The sequence below is a fragment of the Lates calcarifer genome, linkage group LG12, assembly GCF_001640805.2.
Source record: "Lates calcarifer isolate ASB-BC8 linkage group LG12, TLL_Latcal_v3, whole genome shotgun sequence".
NCBI lineage: Eukaryota > Metazoa > Chordata > Actinopteri > Centropomidae > Lates > Lates calcarifer.
In genome coordinates this window covers 14,994,669-15,021,749 of record NC_066844.1, presented here as the reverse complement: position 1 = coordinate 15,021,749, position 27,081 = coordinate 14,994,669, and the positions used below count along the sequence as shown (strand labels likewise).

The following is a 27,081-nucleotide window of genomic DNA, read 5'->3' as shown; positions in this document are numbered from 1 at the left end:
ATAAGGGCCCTCTGGGTTTATTATCTGTTCTTTAAAATTCATGACATTGAAGAGAACTACCACAAAGACCTACATCAGTCAGCAGCTCTTAGCATGGCCAAGGATGCGCCAGGGTGGGGGCTATTACTGAGTCAGTCCTCATGGATGTTACAGCATCTTTTTGGTGGGAAATATTGCTCTTTCTTCCTCCACATTTAATGCTGATGAAGTGTATTTATTTAAGCATTCTTGTTTGTCTTATTCTTGTAGTACAGAGGTACTCAATTATATGAGCTGGACGTGTACCTGAATACACACATACATCCTTGTACAGGTGTAAGATTACACCCACACACAAACACAATAAAAGCAGACATGGTGAATGCACTCTGGGTGAACTTTTGCACCACTTCAAAGCATCAAGGTTGAGCAGAGGACTCTGTTTCCTATAATGAAGAGGAGATAGTTAATCTAGCATTAACGCCTGGCTTCCCATGAGGAGACACTATGATTCAGGGAGGTGTGTAGGGGTCTTCAGTATGCATACCGACACACACTTTCTTTCTCTCTCTCTCTCTCTCTCTGCTCCTCTTTTTTCTTTCTCCATGGTGATACAGACACACCACAAAGAGCGCTTGAATGAAAGGGGCGTCAAACGGACATCGATTTCTAATAGGGAACTTTCTGGATCAGCATGGGGCTTGGCCTAAGTCACGTCTGTGCTTCGGTCAAGGACACCATGTGTGGGAGCATCAACTGGACTGGTCTCTCTCCGCCAGGCACCAAATGATCCGTCGCAGCAGGACACAGGGATCAGAGAGCAGTGGGAGCCTCCTTTCATCTCTTGGGGATTAGCACTCCCATAGGAGATAAGTATACATGTGTGTATGTGTGCAGTGTAACACTCTAGGAGAAGTATCTACCTTTTAGCCACAGGCTACACACTTCCTGTTTCTGCCACATGCTGAGAATCCCCCCAAGGCCACAAATATATGAGGCTCCATAGGCAAGAGAGGGATGAAGGAGAAGACAACCTCCTAGGGCATTTTCTTAAAATAAACAAGAGACTATATTTGTGCTCTGTTTCCTCATGTGAAACTGTGACACCACCACTGTTGGTTGATTATAAATATAAAATATTCAGGGTGTAAAAACACTGTTCAGAGCTCACCATTATGTTCAAGAGCAAACCCATTTGTATGAAGCAGGGAACAAAGTAACAGTAACACAGAAAAGGTTGACATGTGCTGGAAAGTGCCATTCCTAGTAATTCTAATACAGGCATTAAACATGCATGGAAACAATGAAGGCTTCAATGGACTGTATCCACTCAGTTCTACTGAAGCTACTAGTGCCACGAGGGAAAAGGGGAGGCAAAGAGCAAAGCCATGTGGGAAACAGGATTGCGTGACAATCTGTAGGATCCTGGATCAGCAGCCACTTCACACTATGCAACACCTTTACCGCACACAAGCTCACAGCAACACAAACACAAAACCTGCCACACAAATTCACTCAATTATCCTCCCCTTTATTCTGCTCCTAACCCTTTATCTTTACTCTCTTTGCACACATATACTGCAGCAGGTCCGGGCACATGTGTACACAGCCCATACTTCCCTCTTTCATTAATTTCTGCTTCACAGCCTGACACTGAAGGCAACTTCTCACACACACTGTCAGGAGAGAGTATCTGTGTGCCTCACCTTACGCAGGCTTGCTCCTTTATTGATGTCACTACTAAGAATAAGAATGACTCCTGCCGCGCTCTGTGTCCTGGATACCAAGAACAACCACTCAGCTCTAACTCTTCAAAGCTGCCTGTCTGCACATATCGGGGTACTTAGTCTCACCATGGAAGCAATTTAGCGAGATTTATGTCCAATTACAACAGTCCAAATGTGAATATATCATATCATATTGCCCATTTACTGAATAAAAATTGGACAGCTTGCGTTTGGACTTATGTGAGTGAGTGATCCTCTCAGTTTTGATGACAGTCTTGTCTTCTAATTGTGTTTTCTTACTCCATACATCACCTACTGCAAATACGACACCATATTCGCAAATGCCTACCTCTTCAATGACACCAGAGTCCTATTTCAAACAGTTAAACAGACCAGCTCATCCAACAGTGCTTCTCTTCTCTCCAGACCATGTTCTTTTAAAAAAAAAAAAAAAAAAGACCTGGCCCTGTCACTGCTGAATGCCCTGGCACAGCCGTCCACCTCCAGTGTACCCACCATGCCAGCCTAGGCCCGGACACCAGGCTCTGGGCAGTAAGCAGCGGGCAGCTCATAAATGAGTAATGGCAGTCGCATTAACATTCGGTGGTAGGGCAGGCTAAGGGCAAGAAGGAGGGGGACCCAGGGAGTGCAGGCGCTCCCTCTGTCTTATAAAACAGCAGCTGATTAATGTTTGATTCTAGCTGGCCTCATTCTTCCACCAACACTGTGCAGAGCTAATCTACAGAGTAGGTGAAAGCGAGAGTGATGGAGCTGTAAGAGCGGGGTGAAGAAAAACAGTTTGTACAGGTGCTGTTTGGAAAGGTTGAGCCAGCAATATGCTGTCTTTCCTTCCAGCGGGCCTAAAATGAGAAATATCAGGGGTGAAGAACAGTTCAATCAGTTCAATATGAATTGACAATGATGGAGGATGAGGAAAGGACAACAACAGGGTCACTTTGGGTGAGTCACAAATATGAATTGCTTTACAAGAAACAACACCTACAGCAGGTTACAGGTGATAACATTATGTCCATTTCCTTTTTTTAATTTTAGGTTTATCATTATTCTAGCACATAGCTGGCTTAATTTAAGGGCATTAAAGGACATTCAATTAAAAACAAAAACTTAAATTGCCCAAAGAACAACCAAGAAGTACCCAGTGCAATGTTGTCTTACAAGCAAAGATATTGGTGATTTCAGTATTTAAGGAACATAAAATGAGTCTACAGCCATGCTAGCAGTTCTATGAGGCTTTAGTTGGGAACAGAAGTGATTTGAGCTAAATGCTAACATCAACATGCTGACAGTGACAATGCTAACATGTTTTATATGTTCAATTTTAGGTTAACATACTGGCATACTAACTTTTGCCAGTTAACCTCTGTAAAAAATTTCATGGCAACCCATTCAATAATTAAGATTTCAGCCTGCACCAAAGTGGTGGACAGACTGGTCAACAATCCCATGCATAGTACCACACCATTAGCATGTTTGTATAGCATCAGAATCACATTAAATACTGAATATCAAGCTGCATTTACAAACCACAGCTGAATGACAAAGCCTAGCTAGAAACATTATGTGTAATTAAGGAAACCACTGACAGAAGTAGCTAAGTGCTAAGTGCTGCTAAGTGGGTAAAATGACAAATTTAAGAATGTTCATTTAAAAAACACATATAGTTTGATTCACCTACTGTACAAACACCTCAACCTCTCATTTGGTGAAATTAAAAAAAATGACTTTATCTCTGAGGAATCACAATAACAGAACTTTATTTAAAACAGCCATATGCTGTCCTCCACGTCTGACTCACAGGTGAATGGTGAATGTGCTTTTTTGGATGAGGAGGGAGAAAACTGTAACAGCAAAGTGATTCTGACAGTTGCGTGACTGGGGAGCAGAGGAAATTAGAGTTTGTCACAGGTGAGGAAAATATGCCTCTTCATACTTCACCAAAAACACTAGTTTCATTTTTCTTTTCCAGGGAGAATACTTTACAGAGTGTTTTACAGTTCCCCCTGTGTCTTCCTGAAAATGAGTGGAAATACTTTGCATTGCACTACATTACAGAATTGGAGCTATCTCCGTGTCTTTGCCCTCAAGATTAAAAAATGGAACATCTTCTGTTTGGTGGCCTTCTATAGCAAAGGGGAGTTTATGTACATTAACTAAACAGTTAGTAAGGACTCTGAAATGATATATTCAGATACTTAAAGTCCCACTAGAACTTTTATGGAAGTCTAGGTACAGTTTAGATTATTGTGTAAATGAAAAACCACAAAGTTTATAGTTCATAACTTAGTTGAATACCTTAGAAAAGGACTGTTCATGTTAAACGTGTTCAGGTTAACAAAATAACTGGGCTGTCCTGTAGCAACATCATTAGTAAGTTCTTCAGTTTTTAGTGGGATCTGCTTTCAAGTGCAGATGAGCAATAATTACACAACAGTGTTATGTCGTTAATGGAAAAGGGCCCGATGAGACTGGATGTGCTCTACATACTAAATTTGCCACTAAAATGGAAGAAATTCCATACAGCAGGGAAGAAGTGAGTCAGAGAGAGTTAAAATGATATTAATGTGTCAAGTTGGGGTCGATTAAAGTAATTTGGTAACATAGAGGGAAGTGCAGTTAGAATAAACGTCAAGGAAACAGGAACTCAGCAGGTTCTGTCAGTTGGGATGTTGACATGCGCTGCATGAAGTCAGCTCCAGCAGTAATCTTATAGAAGTGACAGATTAGTACTTGTAACATAAAATGTCTGGCATGCATACATGCATGCACGCACGCACCACACACACACACACACCCATCCGTCCACCCACACACACACACACACACACACAGAAAAGCAGCATGCACACTCATTTGCACACATACAAATTCAGCACATCCTCACAGTAGCAAAGTAATCTGTGCGCGTAGGGAACACTGAGGTAGTTGTGATTGACAGGCAAATCGTTCCCACTGAAATACCCATTTGACAGAGAAAAGCAACAAATGCAAGAGTTAAAAGCCAGCCACAGAAATCGCCTCAGTATACTTCACATGAAAGCAAACTTGAGTATTCCGTGCTCCTTAGAGATGCCGAGTGTCTGAGGTGAAATGTGTGGAAAAAATATCAGGCGCTTTTTTTTTTTCTCGAAATGAAGAAACTTAACGCTCTTTGTGCAAACCTGGGTGTCAATCATGAGCATGCCTCTTTGAGGGCCTGGCCTCATACGAATGTCAGCTTCATAGTACATTATAATTCAACCCCAGATCTTGGAGAATGACACCATTCCATAGCTGCACTCGCTCCACTGCGCAGCTCTGCCATGGAGGGAAAAGGGGGACGGGTAATAAAAACTGCTTGCCTTTTTGTTCAAGAGACATTGTAATTTAACCGTTGGTAGCAGGCAGTGGCAATTGGCCTTAATAATGGTCTCTGCACTTTAACTGTGTAGGGATTTGCCCGGACCAGCCTTGTCTCACATGCCCTTAATGCTACTGTGTCATCCAACCTCATCGTGGAAAAAAGGGAAGGATGTGCCTGAAAGTACTGAGCAGGGGAGAGGGGAGAGATATATAAAGGGATGGAGGGAGTGCTGGAGAAGGGAAAGTCTCCCACAGCGGGAGGTGATGATGAAAGAGAGATAATAATGTGCACTTTACTATTTCCTGTTCCTTGTAATATCATATTATGTTGGTGTAATTAACCCGAGGAAATGTGGCTTCATTAGTCCCAGTAGGATGTGAAGTAATTGGTCAAGTATATATACTATGGCTGAAATAATAAAGGCACAGTATGGCGATATACACAGGTGCAGAGATAGAAATAGAAATCTCTTGAGCAACAGAGATGTTAATTGTTTTTCTAACGCTTTATATAATGGTCAAAGTTGGCAACATGTGTTCGTAAATCAGAAACGGGTAGGACTAAAGGAGAAGTGACAACAGGTGAAACACACTGCACAGTAAAGTGGTGTGACCCTGGAAAAAAACTTGTATTGATATGATCTCTATTCCTTCGTCTGCATGCTCTAAACCTCAGCACAAAGCCATAGACCCCATTGGTTCTAGCAAGTTTCCTGTCTGTTCTCATCTGCATCACAAAAAGAGGCTTTTTCTCTAGAAAGAGACTGATCAAGCCTTATCTTTCTGAAACATGTAATCCACTGGGAAAAGCTGGACTTGTAGCCATTAGGCACTGTCCTCTGTGCCTTGACTCGCTGCCGTCTCAGCCTTTGTAGCTAAAGGCCGGAGTAAAGCTTGTTTCCATTCAGCTGGGAGAGCTGGTCAAAGCCGAGAGACCAAGCAGCTCCCAGCACTTTTCACTGAGAAATGCTTGAGTTGTCTGGATAGTTTTTGGAGGATGGGGTGCAAAAATTCTCCACAGAACAAGATCTTATGTTCTCCCTGGTCTCCTGCAGGTTTGACAGCATTTTTGAGGAAAAGTTTGAAAATTTAGAAATGGAAAGTCTTAAATTGGGTAGAAAATAGGAGCTCCTCGCTGGAGACAGGCTGCCATTTTTATGCTTGTTTGTTTCCTTCTTTGCTGCTTTCTCTCTTTGCACATACCCTTGCACAAACCATCTGCCATACAGGTCCTGTGCGACTTTACTTCAAGAGCTCTTAGTGGCTGTCTTCATCAGCTCAAGATCTGCTGCAGAAAAACAGCTTTAATTGGTACTGAGGGGGAAGAGAAGCAGAAGGGGCTGCACGCTTCACCACATTTTAGAGAAAAATGCTTGCGAATGATCAAGAATTGCATTCAGCTCTGCTTCTCCTTGGCACAGACATTTAATGCTGACATCTCCACACAGGCCTTTTTAAAACATTATCCTTTTTGTATAATAAAACATATAAACACTAATATTATTAAGTAGGATACACTTCAAATGAACATATGTTCATATCAGCACTAATAAGGCAAGCTGTGAAACCTGTCCCTTATTCACTTGGAGCCATAGCTCTTAGGCTCCATGCAGGTAAATCAACTTGTCTGGCTAAAATTGCCAACTGTAATATTTCCCAATGGCCTGTCAATATCCCTGAGCTGTGAATTTGCCCCACTAAGCAGAGTGCTCTGCAGCCAGAAAGACTGAAACAGCAAATGTCACAACAGCATTGAGCAGCGTTCAGGATCCTGTGTTAACACGGCAAAAGAAGAGTGCAGCCAACAGTGCCGTTCCGATCCATTCCATCATGCAATTACGCCATTTCGCCGAGGCCACTAGGAAAGCTTCACTACAATTAGGCTGACAGAAATGGCCTCACTGACACATCAGAGAAAACCAGGGATCCCCCCACCCCCCCTCTTTACTTTTCTTTGCACTGTTGGGGTTCTTTGCTGCATGTGTTGTTTCAGAGGGGCTTTTAGACATTAGCTTCTGTTGTTGCTCTAGCTTTAGAGACATTTCATAGCCCATTAGCTGCTCTTTCAGCCCCAACTGCTACTCAAACCAGTGATAGAGAGGAAGGGGTGGTGGTGGTGGTGGTGTCGCAGATGGAGAGATGGAGAGAGAGAGAGAGAGAGAGGAGAGAGAGAGAGAGCTAGAATCTGTACCCATTTCAGTAGGTGCATCTGGTGCAGAGGTAGATGTTAAATGTGGTAGATTAAAAAATGGAATCTGTAGTTAGAGCAGTATTTCAACATTTCTTGATAAGAGTTAAGTGACAAGATTGACACCTCTTCTTATATCTGTCCACCAAATATGGAGCTGCAGCTGGCTAGCTCTAGCAGAAAAACTGCAAACTGGGGGAAACGGCTAGCCTGGCTCAGTCAAAGCTCATTAAGGCACTCATTATCTATACAGCTTCTCGGTTAAGGGTCGTGGTTGGGGGGGGGGCTGGAGCCTGTCCCAGCTGACATTGGGCGAGAGGCGGGGTATACCCTGGACAGATCGACAGTCCATAATAGGGCCAACACACATAGACAAAAAGAAATAAATAATAATAAACAATAAATAATAATAAACAAATAAACCTAACTTGCATGTCTTTGGACTGTGGCAGGAAGCCAGAGTACCTGGAGAGAACCCATGCAGGCACAGGAAGAACGAGCAAACTCCAAACAGAAAAGCCCCAGGCGAACCGGGGCTCGCACCCTGAACCTTCTCGCTGCTACCCACTGCACCACCATGCCACCCTCATTAACATGTTATGCATCCAAAAAACAAAATGTAATCCCTGTTGCCTTTAGCCAAAAACAGAGAGAGAAACATGTAACACTGTGAGACATGCAACACAATATAGCTAAAGCACGCTGGATAGCCAGTGGTCAGAATATTGTAGCCTGACCAGTGGTACACGCACTGTCCGGTTTGTAGTTGGCCAATAATGTGCACTGTAGTTTGGCCGAGACACAGTTAAGGTGGTTTCCAGTGCAGGTGATGGAGCTGAACAATTTGCACAGCTGGCAGAAAAACCATAATCAATCCAGAGATTATAGATAAGGGCACTAAAACCAGCCAAGCACAGCATTTCCTCTTATCGCAATTATACCTTGCCGTCCTGCCTCAGGTACGGCCAATTAAGCTGGGAGAAGATGCGCCGGCAGCCACTTCACATTGAGGAGGCCTATCAGACGACTCAAAATACACCCCATCACTGCTGAGAAAGGAGCTTGTTAAACACATGAATGCACAGACAAGGGAGCGTCAGTGTGCACTGTTTTGCACTGCAGGTATATGGTGTATGTTTATATTTTTCCAAAAACACACACGCACATGTATGAAAACAGACTGACTGGAGTAAACGACGTTTGCTCCAGTGATGAGCAGTCTGCTGGATGGCTGCCTGCTGGCTGCGTTTCATGACGGGACCAAGGGCACACAGACCTTGCCCTAACACCGCCTCCCCTCACTCTCATCTGTTTTTTAATCCATTCATTACTTCCCTCTTCTTTTTCTGCCTTTTGCTGTGGAATATCATTCACATTATGTGACTACTCAGCAGTAAGGAAAAGGAAAGAAGGTGTGGGAGAAGAGAGGACTCATGCGTATGTTTTAATGTCAGAGCAGGACGGCGGTTAAGAAAGGCAAGGATGAGGTCAAAATCAAGGATAACATTTAGAATTAATGCAAATCTTTGCCTATTGTGTCTTCTGATTCTCTGCTCTTTGTTTAAGCTTAACTGGATTGAAAAAAGGTGCTACATTGTTGCTAGCTTTGCAATGAAAAATTGATCACACAAGCTTCTCTGTGCTGTATATCACCATCTCTTCCAGCAGCAGATGGAGTGTAACCAGGTACACAAAAAAAAAAAACCTCAACTGCTTGATCTGAACCACAACTTTACACTCCTCTTCCCTGTTGCCACTTTGAGGTTTCAAAGACCAGACACACAGCATGTGGTGTTTTGTCTACACCGTGTGATGCCACCACACCAATTTAAGCTTGACAATTTTGCCACAAACCATCATCCTTCGTGGGGCAGGGAGAAAGTTCAGCAAGATCCCTTCTTGCCTCAGTGCCATACTGAAAAACTGATGATGATGAAATGTACGGTAGGAGCATCTACATGTACACTGAGCAGTGCGATAGAAGTCAAGTGGCTGACACAGATGCTGTCATTCTGCTTACAGGATAAACTAGATGCCAGGCAAGAGCGCACACACATGCATACATGCAAAATAAGGATATAAACAAAGCACTGCAGTGCTGCAGATGGACTCTTTCTCTTTCAGCCTGTTTGACGAAGTGATTAAAGTGCTCCTCCAAGAACAGGAAGCCATTAATAACTACACAACATGGGGAGTGAAATTTGAAAATAAAATGAAATGAGGGGCTGCCACAGTGGGGGAATCCATCTACTCTCTATTCAGACTACATGGAGATACATTCTATTAGAGCTGGAATGAGACAAAGTGAAAAAGATACTCCTTATTGGCTCCTTATTGAATAGTATTGGAGTCAAAAGGGGGTAAATTGACTAAGTAGGTCGAGGCAAAATGCGTGCAGGGAAAATATGCTAAATTCAAATTCTGATTGGCCACATGGGTCGGTGGATGCTGCTTTCATAATTGCCTTTGCTTGATATTTTTCTCCTCATTTCAACATTTGCCGTGACATGCAATGTGATGGAGAGGGAAATAGCTTTCTGGTAATGCAAATGATCTTTTGGAGTTTGTGGCTCAGCGATCCCCCCACTGAGACTAACATCTGACAATGGTTCCTTCCACATCAACACAAACAGCCAATCCGCTGCTGCTGGCAGAGTCCACGCACAGATGGCTTTAAATCAAGGGAGTGTGCGGCTGCGGTACTTACCACGTTCACTGGACAGGGTGGTATCTGTCACCGAGAGAGAAAGAGAGGAGAGAGAAAGGGCAAGGGGAGAGGAGAGAGAAGACGATGATTAGAACATAATAGGTTTCAGTAAAAGTGGCACAGCAATACTAAAGTCACCGTTAAACAAGAGAACAAAACAGATCAATTTCTGAGGATTAATGGAAAGTCACAAGCAATAGCCAGACAGTGACATATACAGAACGTAGGGCTACTATTGGAGAAAATTTGCTGTCACAACTGCATAGTCACTCACATTTGTCTCTGTCTATTATCCAGGCAGCACTATTTAACCAGAATACAGTTTGTTTTCTCTCTTATACTTCTTGTCATTGCCTCAAGCAGTGGGATTCATCATTATCTTCAAACACTTGTTGTGATGTGTCTATATTGCTCTTGTGCTCACTCAATGAAACACAGGAGAATTGCGGGATATTGCATATGCGCAATACACACACTTATGTATATCGTCGTGGGCGGTATTTGTTCAGACCTTGGCACCGCAGCTGGGTGACAGAAATTCAAGATGCAGCCGTGGAAGCTCTTGACGTCTCTTTCCCTCCTGAGTGCCTGCCCTTCTTATGTCCTTCAGCAGAGTTGCTTAGTGAGATTCAATCAGAGGCGATCTCTATAGGTTGTTTTTACATTCATTGCATTACTTTTTTTTTTTTTAATCTAGAAAACATTGAAGCTGACAAAACTTACAAAAATAATAAGTCTGATTGAAAACACAACATCTCAGCATACTAGCAATGAAAAATGTTATCCCCTCAGAAGTAATTATATATCATAGTATATTAGTTACGTGATCTTTGCTTTCTCACAAGTAATTGGGAGGAAATGCTGAAAAGAATCAAACTGTCCCAGTTTTTGGGCACTCCTGTAGCCTGACTCTGACTCCGATGTCACCACTTTTGTTCAGTCTGAAATATCTCAAGAATTGTTGGTTGGAAATACCATGGCATGCAGACATTCATGGTCTCAAGTGGAATAATCCTGCTAACCTTTCCTGCTACTTTTGCAACTGTTGGATGGATCGCCATGAAATGTAATACAACGGAACTGTAATATCTTTGGTGATACCTTAACCTTTCATCTAGCGCCTTCATTAGGTCAAAAATGTAATTTGTCAAGTACTTTGGCTTAAACACTGTGGTGAACGTGGTAAACATTACACCTGCTAGACCTTAGCATGTTAGCACTGTCACTGTGAGCATGACAGGATGTCAATGCTAGTATTTAGCCTAGACAGAGCCACTAGTATGTCTGTTGACTGTTAATCTTGTTAAGAGGCATGTTGTTAAGTGTATGTTGTCAGGTAAATCCGCTGATACACTTCCTTCAGTGATGACACCAAATGTAAGATGGGACATATGGGAAAATGTCTCTTATGCTACATATAATCACCACTTGGAGGCTGTCATTAAGAGTTTCTCACACTTGGGAGCCTGTATTTATGGTCAATCTGATGCAACGTCAATGCTAAAAGTCTCACTCACATTTATTTCAGGCCTAAACCAAATATGCTGGATTGAGCTGTGCCAAACAACATTCTCCTCTTCTCATCTGCGTTAATTAGATGTGCTACTTTCGGTGCTGCTTTTTCTCAGAACATTCAAATGTACGACTTGCAAATGCCTGCCTTAAACATATGGACTTAATATATATTCCTTTGGTATTTCCAGGTCAATATCCAATGTATTTTCAATAATTATCAATATCTCTTGTCAGAAGACTGGCTTGGACTACTGGTCAGTCTGGTGTAAGAGCCTGTAAGCTTCCTCTACTGTTGCATTTACTTGAGGCTTATCTGCATTGGAGTGTCTGCTAAATTATTAAAAATGTAATATAAAATGCATACCCTGTTTGGATAAATGTCTCCGTTAAACTGATTAAGTTACACTGATTTCTCTTCAAGCATTCTTTATTTTTCAATATATATTTATCTTATTTTTCTGTGTGGTTATAGTGCACACTTGCAAGATCGATGACAGCTTTCGTCCTCTTTGGTTTTAGTTTACGCAGTTTGTGATCAAAATGCATAAAGACCAATGAGTCATGCTTTTTTCCCCCACTCTCGTCTCACCATAAATCCATTCAAGTTCATCTTAAAATCTCTGCAACTTTTGACTTGTTTACAAAAAGCAAACACATCAGTATCTAAATGAGAGTTTTGCTTGTAGACAGCCTGACTGTCTCCATTCCCTCTCTCCATGTATAAAGGCACCCCACTCTATCCCAACAGAACTTTGCTCCGCACATGTTCAATTATTCATCTCCCTCTGTCAAGAATTCAGCCTTGCTAGCACTTGCCAGTATCCCCCACAAATTGGCAGGCAGGCTCATATTTGGCATATGGTGCAGAGCAGAGCTGCTTTTCCTTCTCTCTTCAGTTGGCCTGCTAGCACTCCTGAGGAGCACAGCAACACACACTGGTATGCACAGGCACACGAATACACACACACAGACATGCCAGTCACAAATACATGTACACACACCAATGATGCACCATGTCTGTCAGTTTTGTAAGTGAGATCCCCCCACTGAGATGCTGGGCATTCGTCCACAACCTCTTTGCAACAGGTTTCAAGGTTTTCAACAATAGCATTGTACATGCTGTAACAGCCAAATCAGCCACAGCCCGCTATTCACAATTCTAAAATACTCAAAACTGCGCAATTTGGTATTACGGACACATTTGCCACAGATGTTAACATCCAGTCTTGTCTGCCATAAATGGCTCTGCACACCTACACCGGTGTTTTCATTTACTCTGGCTCATTAGACCTCTTTACTGTTTGCAGTTGCACAGAGCTATGCTAGTAGTTTGTTGGGGACATCAACCTGTGAGGAAATCAAACATAGGTGTAAGTTTTCCCTAACTGACAGATGTAACAAAGCCAACAGTAGTGTCAAGGAGATGTCAGTCATGCACAGTGTTACACCCAAACTCTCCTGAGAAGAGGTCTAATCAGGCAGATGAACTCCTGTAAAGGTGTACCACAACGTGGAGGGCCTATATTCAATCAACCATTTGAGTATCAATTACAGTACATAGACCATTTTCACATGACATTTTGACATCACAGTAGAAAAAAAATACAGCTGTAAACAACAGTATTAATGATGGCTGAATTCCATATAACTGTTTCAGTTTCAGGGTCCTGGTATTGTATCACTGTCACAATGTCTGGACCTACTGGGACACTTGAATATAACAGAGCCATTGTTGATAACAGGTCAAAATGTTAGCAGTGAAAAAGGCCTATTGACAAAGATGTACATGTACAGGTTGCATTGTGTGTAAGCTGGCATGGGATACTCTATGACCCGCACACTTGACCTTTTGGATGGACCTCGATGAAATGTGTTGTTATTCTACTCTTGTTCATATCAAGCATTGGCCCTGCAACTCTGTTAGCAACTATGTCATCTCTGGCAGGTGCAATCACAGCAAATGGATACACGGTTATATTATTAAATGTATCATTATCATATATTACTATACAAACCCAGTGAGCATAAGGTTAGGTTTCTCACCCCCTGATCCATCATCAGGAGCAGGAGGTGAGGGGAAAACAACAGCTGATGAATACCAGGTGTGCAGGCTGATTGCTCAGTTGCATGAATTGAGCTGGTGATGTCACAAGCCTTAACTGTAAGGCTGAACATCACAATCACAACTGTTATCTTGCTCCTGATGGTATTTTGTATGCAGCCTTGTATTCAAAATGATTTTCAAGCACCCTCTAGTCACACACATGATGTCTCTCTCTGGCAGTAAGAACAGAATACAGAAAAAGACCTTGCTATAGAATGAATAGTAACGTGTATTGTCGACTGCACATACCCTGAGTCATTTTCACAAATCTAAAATGTGGTTTTTATCTCTGATAGCGAGCTTGTGCACTCCCTGGGGGCAAAAAGAGGAAAACCAGCCAAAGCCTGCATATAGATGTTCCACCATCCATTGATGTAAGAATACATCAGTGGGACAAACTGATGTCTGCTGCCGCTGGCTAAACTGATACATAGAACATTTGAGTGTTGTATTGCAGATAATTTAAATATGGCACCACAGTTTTAAATTTCATATTGCTTGACAGATTGTACAGGAGTTGTGCACTGACTAAAAAGTGGACACGGAGATAGATGAATAAATGCCCTGTAAAACCTTCAAAAGGCTACTACTCTTTCAATGTTCTTTTTAGATTTAAAGAATAGTAAAGGAGCAGCACTGAAACAGGTGGCTGCCCTGTCACAGTGATGATCTTGTGCTGCTCGTGTCATCTTTGCTCTTAAATGCATAAATTAAAACTTCTGACAAACATCCTGCATACCGCACTATCCGTTTTCTTTTGAACTCATCCAACACATTTCACCTGGTTCTTTACGAAAAACTCTGCTGCAGTGAAAAGAATCAGTCAAAGCGAGTAACTCCCACATATTACAAACTCGTCCAAAAAGGTCACAGTTACTCATTTCCTTCATCAGCGACATAAAAGAAACATTTTGAGCTCTCACAAAGCACCAAACAACATCTGCATTGTCTGTCTGATAACCTTTCACAGTCTTCTCACTGCTGTGAAATGGTAAGTGTCTGATGTTTCTACATTCATCTACTTCAATACATTTGCACATGGATCTCATTAATATACTGGAGAAAAATACTTAACTTGCTTACTTTTCATATGATCAAAGATTTGAAAAAGAAGCTGTAAGTCTAAAAGGCATTCACTAGTACATGCTGAAAGGCAGTGAAACTGTTCACAACTTCCAAACGACGTGTTAAATCACACACAAACACACACACGCACTGCCACCTGCCATGAGAGTGAGTGTGGATTGATGTGAGCGCGTCTGTTTGCATGCAGATGCGTCCTTATGCCAAATCTTCTTGTTGCCCTTGTGATGACTAATAACCGGAGAGCATTTTCAGCTAATAAATAATACATTTAAGAGTCTAATCAAATTGAACAAATGAGTATGTCTAGAAAACTATTAATCAGAGAGCAAACGTGTATTTACAAATAACACTGGCACAAACAATCAATTATTCATAAAGTGAATGCTGGGTAAGTGGGCTTCTTCCCGGGTGAGATGCTGCCATAATTGGAGTGGGACTACAGGAGTGCCGGCTGGTGTGTGTGTGTGTGAATGTGTGTGTGCACGTGGGGGTGCATGTGTGCCTATGTGTATCTGTGTGCTCACACACAAAGACACACAAACACTTCTCCCCATGCGCCAAACTTCCCCCAAACACGACAAGAACAGGCAGAGTCGGCTCATTACTGCCTAATGAGTTGTCTGATTAGTGCCGAATATAAAAGCCTTATTGTCAAGCGCTGTATGTTTATTTTGATTAATTATTATACTAAAGTGACTGAATAGAAGCACAATGACATGGAGCATTAACGTTTTGTGGTAATAGGACCCTTGTGGAGTGAGCAATCGTACACTCAACCCTCAATGCAGCACATAAGCTACAGTCACAGCCTAAAGAGATTTTATTTTAGGCTAACAGACAAGTAAGTTTATATAGTGTTCTTGGCTCCTCGCGTGCAATTCAACCTTCAACTCCATATGGTAAGATTAGGATTTAGGAGATTAGGAGACTGTGATTCAAAAGTCTCAAATTGTGTGCATCTGATGGATGCCAGTCGTTCCTGTGTGTGCATACTGACAGAGATTACAGTGTATGTGACCTTGATAGCCAAAGGTATGAAAGCCTCTTTAGGCGAGTGACAGTGGAAGAGCTGCTCAGATTGTTTATCTAAATAAAATCATATATACCACATCATGTGGTGTGTATATATACACACACACATAGATAGATAGATAGACAGATAGATAAACTCTCATAAAAAAAATTACTTGAGGCTGCTCTAATTAATATTTTCAATATTATAAATTTCCAACTGTGAATCAAATCATTGTGAGTAATGATCAAAGATTTGCTTGCAGTGACAACCCCATATTGAATAATCACCTGACTTTATAGATCTCGCTGCAGTTTTCAGCTTTATGGTGCATTGTAGCATTTTCAGCTCATTGTTTTGGTTTTTATGGTGTGTAGCTTTACTGTTTTGTTTTACTTTCACTGCTCTCAACACCCTAATTTCCAGCAGTAGCAAAAAACTGTATGATAATTTTGGAGGGTATGGCTTTTGGTGGTGCTGAGCTACATTGTTTTATACTGTATAGAGAGGTGTTTGTTATTTAGCCTATCCTCGTTGATAAATGGGGTAGACAATATAACAGAAACACTTGTTTGTATAATGCAATACAATTCAACAGCACTACAGGCTGCAGCTTCTGAAATGAAAATGGCCATAAAGTTGAATCAACACTTGCCTGAAACAGACTAAAACTGCCAACTGAGTGTAAATAAAAGTGAAGTGAAAAGTTAGACTTTTAAAACTCCAACTCTTAACACAGAAGTATTGATTCTGAAGAACGAAAATATAGTTTTAAAGGTGGAGAACACTCTTCTGTTCTTCCATGAGTCATGAATCCCTCTTGGCCAGCGTGGTGACAACATGTTGAGAGTTTTGACTGGCATGACAGATTAACAGAGTGTCTGCAGAGTGCCATTGTTGTTGTGATTCAAACAGCTTCTTTTGTGACCACGTGTCTTTCTCTCCTATTAAATTTGGCAGGCCTGCTGCTGTATATCTGACTGAGCTCTGCTGCAGAATATGGGATGATTAATGACACCAGCCAGGACACTGGAGGATATATGACTTTGTCTCTTGACTATCCTGATGACTAGGAAGGTTCAGTTACAGTAAAAGTGTTTGACTGCACTCTTGTGGGTCTTTTTGTCAGAATTATTCACTTTGATCAACATGTTTCAAGTTCAAAAGAAATGCCTAATTAGTTAAATTTTGTTAGGTTCACATGCTTTGAAGCACATTTTGCTGTTAACATGAGCTCAGACTAGTGCTGCATGAATAATTGTGTGCGTAGTTAAAGTAAAAAGCTTTTCAGTGTATCTCCTCTAATGCACGTCTCTAAACATGTAGATTTTTATTGAGCCAAAGACCAAATGCAGGTAAAACGGAGAGGATGAATGCTAAAATGTTATTAATGTTAGAAAATGTGATTCTATGCCTGTGAATAAGACCCATTTTCTCTCCTGTAATTTGCCCCTTTCTCTCTCTCTGCAGCTCTCCTGTCCGTGAGCAGAATGCTGTTGGTATCATCAGAGGAGGGACTGTATCACTCGGCCTGTTGCTCTGTACACACTTTAAATCAGAGGTAATGGGGCACTTCAGGAGACTGCTGTTACACACACCCAACTGCCAATACACTGTAATCACTAAAGGCCCCTTTTCTTCAGAGATAAGCATTGCTTACGTGCACTGCAATCCAAACTACAAGGGTGTCACTGGGGATGTATTGACGATAACTTAGTGAACAGAACTTTGTGATTTAATATGTTATGACATCACTGCCTTAGCTACAGACAGGCAGCAGGTCTGGGGGAGATTTCACCCTGTTTCACATGTAGCGCACTTTCACACATCTGATGCTCGCTCACATATACATCTGTCCAAACAAATCTTTTCCATATTGTTCACGAGAAAAAGCCTCTAACACGTTCAGAGGTTAATTCAGTGCCCTCCTGAGACGCTAGCTTCTAAATGTTCTCCATCAGAGAGTCTGTCAGGAGCTCATCACTAATTTCCCCAGCTGGGTATGAGTTAATACAAGAGGCTGGAGTTTTCTCAGGCGAGAGTATCAATCCTGCCAATAACCTTGTCATCAAGATGGTATAGTCTGTTCAAATAAGCAGTGGCTACTTAGCTGTTTTTCAAACTCCAGAGCCAGAGGATGAAGATTACTTAACATTTGTCAGCATTGGGCTTATTATTTACAAAGCGTTCGGTGTTTTTTTCCTGTTTCGCTTTCAAGAATTGTCAATTGCATCAGCTCTTGTGTTCGGGGAAACAAAAGACTCAAGAACTCAATAAAATCAACACTGGGAATACTAACAAGATGAAAAAGCAATTCTGTCTTTATACATCTGAAAAGACAGATAACGACAGAAAATACTGGATGGTGGCAGAATACAGTTTTTGTTTTTCTTTTTTGATTGGTGGCTTCAATAATAACAGAAATGACAAATTTGATACATTCATTTTTACTCAGAAAAGCAATACTACTGTACAGCTGAGTCACACTAATCACTGAACATGACTCTATTGATGAAAATTACCCTCTCAGGGCCTGATGAAATCCCCACCTGGCCATTAGACAGCTCCAATGGCATGTCTTCTGCCTTCTCATTTCTCTGTACAATGTCAAGTCAGTGTACAGTAATTGTCTTACCCTTCACTATTCATAACCTCAAAAGTCAAATCAGTCCTGTTGCACAGAGTGGGGGCATTAATGTATCCGTGTATGCTGTTAGGCCCTAAATATAAAATGGATCTGCCTTGTACTGAGCTATTTGTACTTTCTCTCAGCTAACATTATAGCACTTTCCCTGGAGGCTAAACACATTTAATGGGGTGACTCAACCTTAATGTTAATGCACTGTAGGTAGCGGCCGATTAATTGTTATAGCCCAGTAGGTGGTTCCATTTCAGCATGTAAACATCTTAGCAGTTGTGGGTGCACGCTGGCATGCATTTATTCTCAACACCCATATATGTTTGTCCAGTCAAAGCCTGCAATTTCAACCTTGACGCCTGATGATTAAATCCAAATGAATATGCATGCAGCACGCTCACTCGCGGACACACCGAACCACCATGAATCACACTGCATATTGCACATACTTTTCTCTGAATGCAGCCTCCCAATGTGCGCGGGTGTGTGGGTGGGTGGGGGGTCCTTGCTGTGATGAACTGGTGCTGACATAGCCAGATGTTTAGTTAAAATGCAGAGCCCCAAAGTGGGATGGAAGGAGGAGTTGACATGCGCTTCGGGGGCTTTAGGCAGCCAAGTGCTCCTCTGTGCTGCCTGTGTGTATGCTTTATCTCATATGATTTGCATTTGGCTGTGTGTGCGTGTGTGTGCGCGCATGTGTGTGTGTACACGATCACCTGACAATTCATATTAATGTAAGAACAATCAATTGCTTGTGTGTATGCATGCCTCCATTTCTGTGTGCATGAAGAGCAGTACACTGAACATATGTCTGAACGAGGTCTCCTGTCGCCGTTTCCTCTCTGTGGACTGTGTCAGAGCTTGAGGGCGATAGACTGCACAAGCTCACACAGAGTCAAGCAGAGCTCGCTCGTGCTCTCTCTCTCTCTCTCTCTCCTAACACTCTCACACACACACACACAACACACTGCTGACTCAATGCTTCCACTAGCATGCAGAGTCTGACATTGCCGTTTGGTTGAGAGCAATATCCCAATGGCAGAGCTGCAAATATAATAAAGGAAGACGCGGCGTTGAAGTGTCTTGTGGATGCGATCACATTACCAACCAACGGCATCAACAGCCTGTCATCATCATCATCATCTTCATCAGCACCATCTCCATCATCGTCTTCCTTCTGGCTCATGTGGGCATACTGCAGTGAGTCACAATGGAGCGAGTGACAGAATGACAAGCGCTGGACTGTAATGGCATTAAATGCATTGTTTTAAAATAACTTGTCTTGAAGCTGCGAAAGCTGGCAGGTATGCAGGTGACAGGCTATAGGCACACACATTTTCACTTTCTCTCTCCCTCTCGTTTTCTCTGGCTCAACTCCCCCCCCTATCGAAACTAATCTCATTTCCCAGTAGCTTGAATTAAATAAATGTCTGTCATTAAGACCAGTGAAGGATGGCGGAGGGCCTGGGAAGATCAAGAGCCGGGCAGACCGGGGAGGACAGAAGGTGCATAGTTACACCCTGTGGATCCGCAGGGGCTGAGAGGGAGATGATGAGGGTGACAGGCAAGGAGTGGGCACCGAGGAAGGGGCTTCACAGCCTCTCTCTGCTTTTTCTCACTCCACTTTCATCACATGCATTGGAGAAGATTTGAGAAAAAGGGGGGGGAAAAAAGAGCAAAAATAGCAGCTAAACTGTTATGATGAGAGAAGAGAAGAGACTGCACCTCTGCATCAGCGAGACACTCTCTTTCCATTCGCACTGTGTCAGCTTATCAGCCTCTGCACCCTCCCACCCCATCTCCCTGCAACCCCATTTAACCATTAACCCAAAAAAAAGAGTACTGCTGCCTGCTCACCAAGCAACCAACCCACCTCAGCTCCCTCATATCCTCTGGATTCTATTGACAACCAGCAGCTAACGGGTACTGTGATGTATTTCACATCCACCTGGGACTCATCCTCGCAGTCAAATCTGTCCAACATATGACTATTAGGAGGCGGCTAAAGGCTACCATCAATCCCTTAGGTGTCTATTTGATGATCCCCACACGGGAATACTTCACTGCTAGTCTTAGCTAACCCGCCGCGTTATTTTAACAATCTCCCTTGGGTCCGTTAGGGGTCTATTATGTGTCTGCTGCAGGGAGCTGTGCGGTACATTATGAGATGCATGTCGGCACTGAGACACTGCTTCGTCAGAGTCCCTGTAGTGTGTTTTGGAGCAGGTTGTTTGGCTGTGACTACCAAGCAAAGAGCGAAAAAAAAAAAAAAAAAAAAAAAACACTTTTTACTAAAACATGATGCACAGCAATAAACAGGTGAGTCTGTGAGTTCAGCTGGACTGAAACCAACTGTATGACTGTTGAATGTCTTTGATCCTGATCCAAGAGAACAAAGTGTACAAGCTGCTAGGAGATGTGTCTTTAAGTGGACGTGGCATTTCAGTAGCTTTTCAGACTTCCGAAGCCTTGGAATCCAGTGTCCTTATTTCTCCTCCAACAGCTTTGATTTAGAGACTCCTGTTAGCTAACGAAGGCCACAGAGCCCTCCAACTGACCCTGTGCACTGATTTGCTTCCTGGAGACATCAAAAGAACATGACAGACTGGGAGAATCCCCATAACTGGTTGTTAAACTGGTCCATTCAGTTTAACAACAACAGAGCATTTTGACAGGTGGAGGCACAAAACATCTGTCATCGAGTCTTTTTACTGGAGAAAAACTGGTGAAATGAAGCCAGACTTTGAATTGCAGCATCATTTCAACTGCACTCTTTCACACTGACCTCTCTCAGCTTCTAAAATGTCAATGGTCTATAAATGTAATGTTTCTATAAATACAGTATTAATGTCAATGATGTTGTATTTATGGAACTGAAGACTTTGTTTAATGGTGACGAAAATCTAAGATTCATTTTACACAGTTTGAGAGTTGAATTTGTATATCTCCACAACCAACAAGACATCTTTTTGAACTGACTTGTTATAACTGTTTTTGAATCCAAACATTGATTACTTTCAAAATCAAAAGTTTTCTTCAGACCTGGTTATTATTTGTTTCTATGGTTATTTACTGCTGTTCGTAAATGCTCTGGACTAACACATGCAACCAACAGCAATAAAGCTTCAGTTTGGTTTTTGTAAGTTTCAAGTGGCTCTGCATTGATTTCTGTGTTTGTGTTTGCTCCACTGTCTTTGGTTGCAGTTCAAGGGAAATGGCACAAGAGAGCAAGCCTGAGAGAATGGGTCACATAAGAGGTGATGAGCTCAGTTCTGGGCACTGAGACAGTGAGAAGGTCAAAAGGAGCACTTAGATATATGAAGGCACTAAGTGGACAGGGAACATGCTCGAAGCGCCTCTTGTGAAGGACTAAAGGTAGCACTTAGGGGTGTGTGCTTTTTAGCACTTTCTGTGGCATGGCCAAGTGCTTGCATGTGTATGTGCATGGGAGGGCTTTATGGCTTACATTAGGGCACTACCTTGTTAATCATAACATAACATAATTGTTATGGTTAAAGATGCCTTAAGTGATCATTTGAATAAATGCCAAATGCATGTTTGTTTAAGTAGGAGGTAAGAAATTGTTCTTAAATCTTTCAGTGTATGTAGATGTATGACACAGTAGTTATGGCCTCCTGGGGGCTTTTACTTCTGCTATGAAAGAAGCACTGGGGATGAAGGTACATCACCTAACTGATACTTATGGTAACTTTCCTAGGTATAAATGTTCTGAACAGTGACATTATGAAAAAAAATAATCATAAAACAACATCCTAAAAGATATTTATGTTCAATGGAAGTTGCCAGATTGTGTGGGAGATATTTTGCTAAAAGGGTTGGTTCTTCTTTCTACCCCTGGAGTCATCATAAAATTAGGTGAGTGACCATTTCTAACAGTTAGGATTACATATCATATGGGGAGTTAAACCTTAAAGCTATAATGTGAACTATTCTTATAAACAATCTCAGTTATGTTCATTCAGTGTTTCTCGCCAAAAGGCACAGCGAGTATCCTTGAGGACCAATAAATGTGTTGAATGGATTTCCTTCATCATAAAACATTTGCAAAGCTCATTTTCCTTTTGAAACCTGCATTGTTTTTCATCCTTATTTACATTTTCTTCCTTCCCTCCATTTTCTTATGCATTGCTACAGTTACGTTACAGATTTGTCCTCTGCAGTCAGCTGTAATTTAAATCACATCCTCTGTGTTCTAGTGCATACGTGCATGACCCAGACCCACTCGCCAAAACACTCCTCCATAGTGCGCCAGAGGGTCCAGAAATTCCAGTGTACCTTTAAGTGTTTGCTTTGTAATATGTAATGCTAATTCAACATTATGCTAACCCTTTTCAAAAGTAATGTTCTATTAACGCTGAGTTGTACAAGAGTTTGTCTCAGTTTGATTACATCCCCATCTCTGATGCTTAGTTCCACCCTCTGATGTGGAGCCTGACAGGCCTCAAATAACATCATGAGTTATTTGAAAAGTTTCAGGGAATGGGCTGCAAAGAAACACACCAACAGGGAGTCTCTCTCTGAACAGGCTGAGGCACAACAAATAATTTTCCTCTGACACTTTTTCTTCTATGTCTTCTTGCTTTTTTCCCCCTATCTCAAACTCCCCTAATTTTCTTTCATTCTTTAATCTTCCATTTTCTCTTTGCTCCCAGTGACTCAGTCATGTTCCATATGTGCGGTATTTGCATTTTTATGAGATGACAATTGACTTGAAACAACAAACACAATAAAAGTACAATGCAATTATGCCCTCTACTAAAGCCCACATAGGGAGCAGATGGTTGCATTCGTATGTCATGCTGTCATTTGTCTGCATAACCTCGGTGAGAAGAGCTTTTCAATAAAACCACCCTCTGTGGAGCAAACACAACTGTCCTGTATTATGGGTGGTGGGAAAGCAGTAAAATTCCATCATCTCCCCAATTCAGTCTTGTATAGTACCAATAAACTCCAATCTGATCTATTCCAATACAACTGCAGAAACTGGCCCAATATTTTGCCATTAGGAGAAATACAGCTGTCATCACGCAGCTCTGCAGTGACACTTCCACAGACGTAGATACAGATATAAAAGTCCTACTTTTTATCTGATACACATCTTTACTTGATGCGCGCCATGCGGCACTGGTGCGCTATTATTCTGGCCCTCAGAGGATTTGTTGGAAAAATCCAACTTTTGCTTTCTTTTGTGTGTTCAGGAGGGACAACAAAGATAGAGAGCACCCAAGTGAATAAGAACAGAGTCTGTCTGCTCCAGTGTCTATTTACTTCTGCTGTTCTACATTTCAGAAAACACTGAGCAGACTGCAGTATAGAGGCACTGATGAATACGGAGAGGCTCCTCCAGTAGCTACAAGTGTCAAATCTTTTATTTATTCTTAAAAGTTCGGGCAAGGAAAACTTTAATCATCTGACTTTGTGTGCCTGAGAATGAATTAGCAGTTGTGCAGGGTCGTGTATTTTCTTTAGATTGCTGCTCCATTGTACACAGGCATTTAAGCATCAACACAGGACAAACTAAGGCAGACAAACAACAGCTCCAGCCCATCTAATAACAGTGGGGCTTATCAGCCGCCTCTGCCTCCTCTAATTTTCATCAGTTTTGACAAGCCCATTAAAATGAATCTGGGACCAAAAATAAACATGTTTGTGTTGAGCTGAAGTGACAGGCAGTGATCACACCTCCCCAACGTTGGAGAGAAAGATACGACGACTTTTAATTAAAAATGTGGCGTGCCCCATGCACAGCAGCCTGGACATGATAAACAGGACTTTTGCCTCCAGCGCACAAACGCGTGCGAGGATACTAGGACAAAGTGTGATTCAAGACGCAGCACATTACTGGTGTTGACGATCATTAACACAGAAGCTGGAATATTCTGGAAGATTCATGGTGTGAGTGTTGGTAGAAGGATTACGGAGCAATCCTTCCCCTAATCCTGATCTAATAGTAATGAGTTTTATTATCCTTCTCCTTGAGTATATTAGTTGTGTGGTTACAAGGACTGAATTCACGATAAGAGGACAGTTGACTTCTCTTTCTTTTGCTTTCACACCGCTCAGTCGCCCCGCATCCCACGCTCCTCATCAAATATGAAAGGCAGAACTGTATCTTTTTGCCACAGTTCATAACATGTCACATCTCCAGTCTTGCAGTATGTTATCTTAAACAGGCCCTGTGGGAAGCACTCTTCAAATTTCAAAGAAAAGAGAGATACACTAGAGCAGCCTCTAGAATCCTCAGTGGACTGCCCAGGACAATACGGCTTCAGCAAAGGCAATGTCAGCACTCAGGGCCATTGACGACCAACACCTATTTTTCTCAGGATGACATCTTTATCGGCGGGCATTGTCATCCACAGGAAAAACACAAAGAGCCCCCTCCACCCTACCCCACCCTCGCCTGTCAGCAGCACAAAAAAAAAAAAAAAAATCAGTTTCCATGACAACGCCGGTCTCCAAACTTCCAAGTCATTTCTGTCACAGACTCTGACATAAGGTGAGCTATCATCACTTTTTTTCCCATCTCCATCTTGCTTCTGCTGCATTTAGTTAGACTTTTTTTTTTGCCTCCCATTGAGTTGTCTACTACTATTACTGCCCCCATCATTCTTCTCCAGATTTGTCTCCTCCTCTCTCTCATTTTCTTTTCTTTGATAGCTATTTATTTCCCAAAGCTGCCCCCCCTGGGTTAAGATGGGAAACTTAAGTGGAGAGACAGATTCACTAACATCAAAATGACTGCAAGTTAAATTTATATTTTCCCAGAGACGTAAGGCAGGTTCATGACTTGAGATTTTTCCTCTGCATTACAGAGTAGGTAATGAATACAATGGTTTCTATCCAAACATCTTTCTGCACTGCACTGGACGTGCACTGGAACTCTGCATCCCTGAGATGTTTTGCGCAGGTATATAAGATAATTTCTTTTCATCTGTTTGCCAGGGGTGCCTCCTACCTGTCGAAGATACGTATTAGAAACATTATACCTGGAAAGTGAGAAGTTCAAAAAGATATGAAGTAGAAGGAGGGGCAGGAGGCAAGAAGGGAGTTTGAAGGTCCTTAGGCAAATATTCTTTCATTTTTTTCTCTATCCTTATTTGCCCTGCTCTAAGTAAATGTCAGACTGTGCTGTGAGCTGGCAGGAACAGCTTATTATAAAAATCTGAACCTGAAGCATCTTGCCCCTCTATGCCAAAATGCATCACAAGCAAAACACGGGGAATAAGCTGGAGTCTGCTATGTATGCTGTGCCTTAAATGCCTACTCCTGCAGTTGAGTCCCTGCCCTGACAGTATACATGACCATGAGCAGTGCAGAGGCTGTTGCCCAGTACCAAACCTGCAATTACAGTCACTTGTGTCTTGTACGATGAAATGAATCATTACCACTGCAGCATGAAAGAACATAATCTGGCCTGCTCTCAGCTATTCCCCTATGAGGACTGATTTGTGATCGCATCTGAAGATAGACTGTGCATTCAATCAACAATGCAGCTTTCAGCTTTCAGGCCACCCTGCTGAAAGGCTTGAGGGATACAAGAGATCAATAGAGATAAATTAATTACTACGCTGCCAAATGGGAATTCTGTGTGGCCAGAGTTACTATAGAAACACAAAATTGCACAGCAGGCTAAATACATGATACTGACGCTTTTATCTGCACTGCTGCAAACAAGGGGTCCAAAGGAGGTCTTGGAGTCCCTTGTGCCATGCCATGATCATTTGCTCCACCGATGTCATTAAGAACTACCCACTGGTTTGATGCAGAGAGACATAAGTGAAGTGTTTCAGCAGCAAAGTTTGGATACCAAAGCTAATAGAGCAAAAAAAAAAAAAAAAAAAAAAAAAAAAAAAACACGTTGTCTTGCCAGGGAGGTTTGTGTCTCATTAATGTGAGTGCAACTCATACAAATTCATGATATGAAAGCAATTAAGACAAGAAGTAAGTGAGATGAAAACAAGAGAAGAAAGGGCAGATATGATGAGCTACTGCAGCACTTATCGCCACCGTCCACTCCCCCTTCAGCTTGCTCCACACTGAGTCCACAGCGGGGCCAGGCTACAAACGCATTTCCTCCTGGCACACTCATCTATAAAGAGTAGCAATGTGCCAGTTGCCCTGCCTGCCTAGGGGCTACATTTGCTACAACACTAATATCATACAGGCAACCAATGAATTCCAAAAGAGTACAATCAAGGGAGAAACAACCCCTGCCGCTGACATTGCCCTGGCACTTGCCTCCATTCCCGCTACTTACACAAGCAATATTCCAAGTTGTTGTTTTGCTTCCATCAAATTTTCCATTAAAAGTGACATTTCATCTAAATCAAGCCCTTGGGGTGGAGACCCAGACAAAAAAACTAAAGGAGGTGAGGGATGGGGGAATTCTCACGTACACTTGCCTGCACAAGCACCGAGTCTGTCCACACAGGCCTGTGTGTGCGCCTCCAGCACCTAACCGACTCCATAATCATGGAGAGTGCCATTATTTGTAGCCATCAGAGCAACATCAAAGCAATTACATGTGTCTCTGCATTCAGTGTGGTTATTAAAGCAAACAGCACAGTCATTTATCTGAGATGTGTAAACATCACAGCTTTCTCTCCCCCTGTGTCTCCTCATATGCTGCTAGCTTCACACCACTGAAATAAAATTCACAACTATCCCAAAGCAAGGTGTGTATGGGTGTGCAGGAGGGCGCTGTGAGATGGGATGTGTGATGGTGATGGGGTGTGGGGAGG

General features: G+C 42.2%; 1 protein-coding gene across 1 annotated transcript in view; it reads right to left on the bottom strand.

The window, feature by feature from the left end:
• LOC108885614 (cadherin-4-like) overlaps positions 1-27,081 on the bottom strand; it is a 182,670-nt gene that overhangs the window by 97,622 nt on the left and 57,967 nt on the right. The window contains 1 exon segment of the mRNA XM_018680029.2: positions 9,962-9,985. Coding sequence (XP_018535545.1) covers positions 9,962-9,985 — 24 coding nt within the window.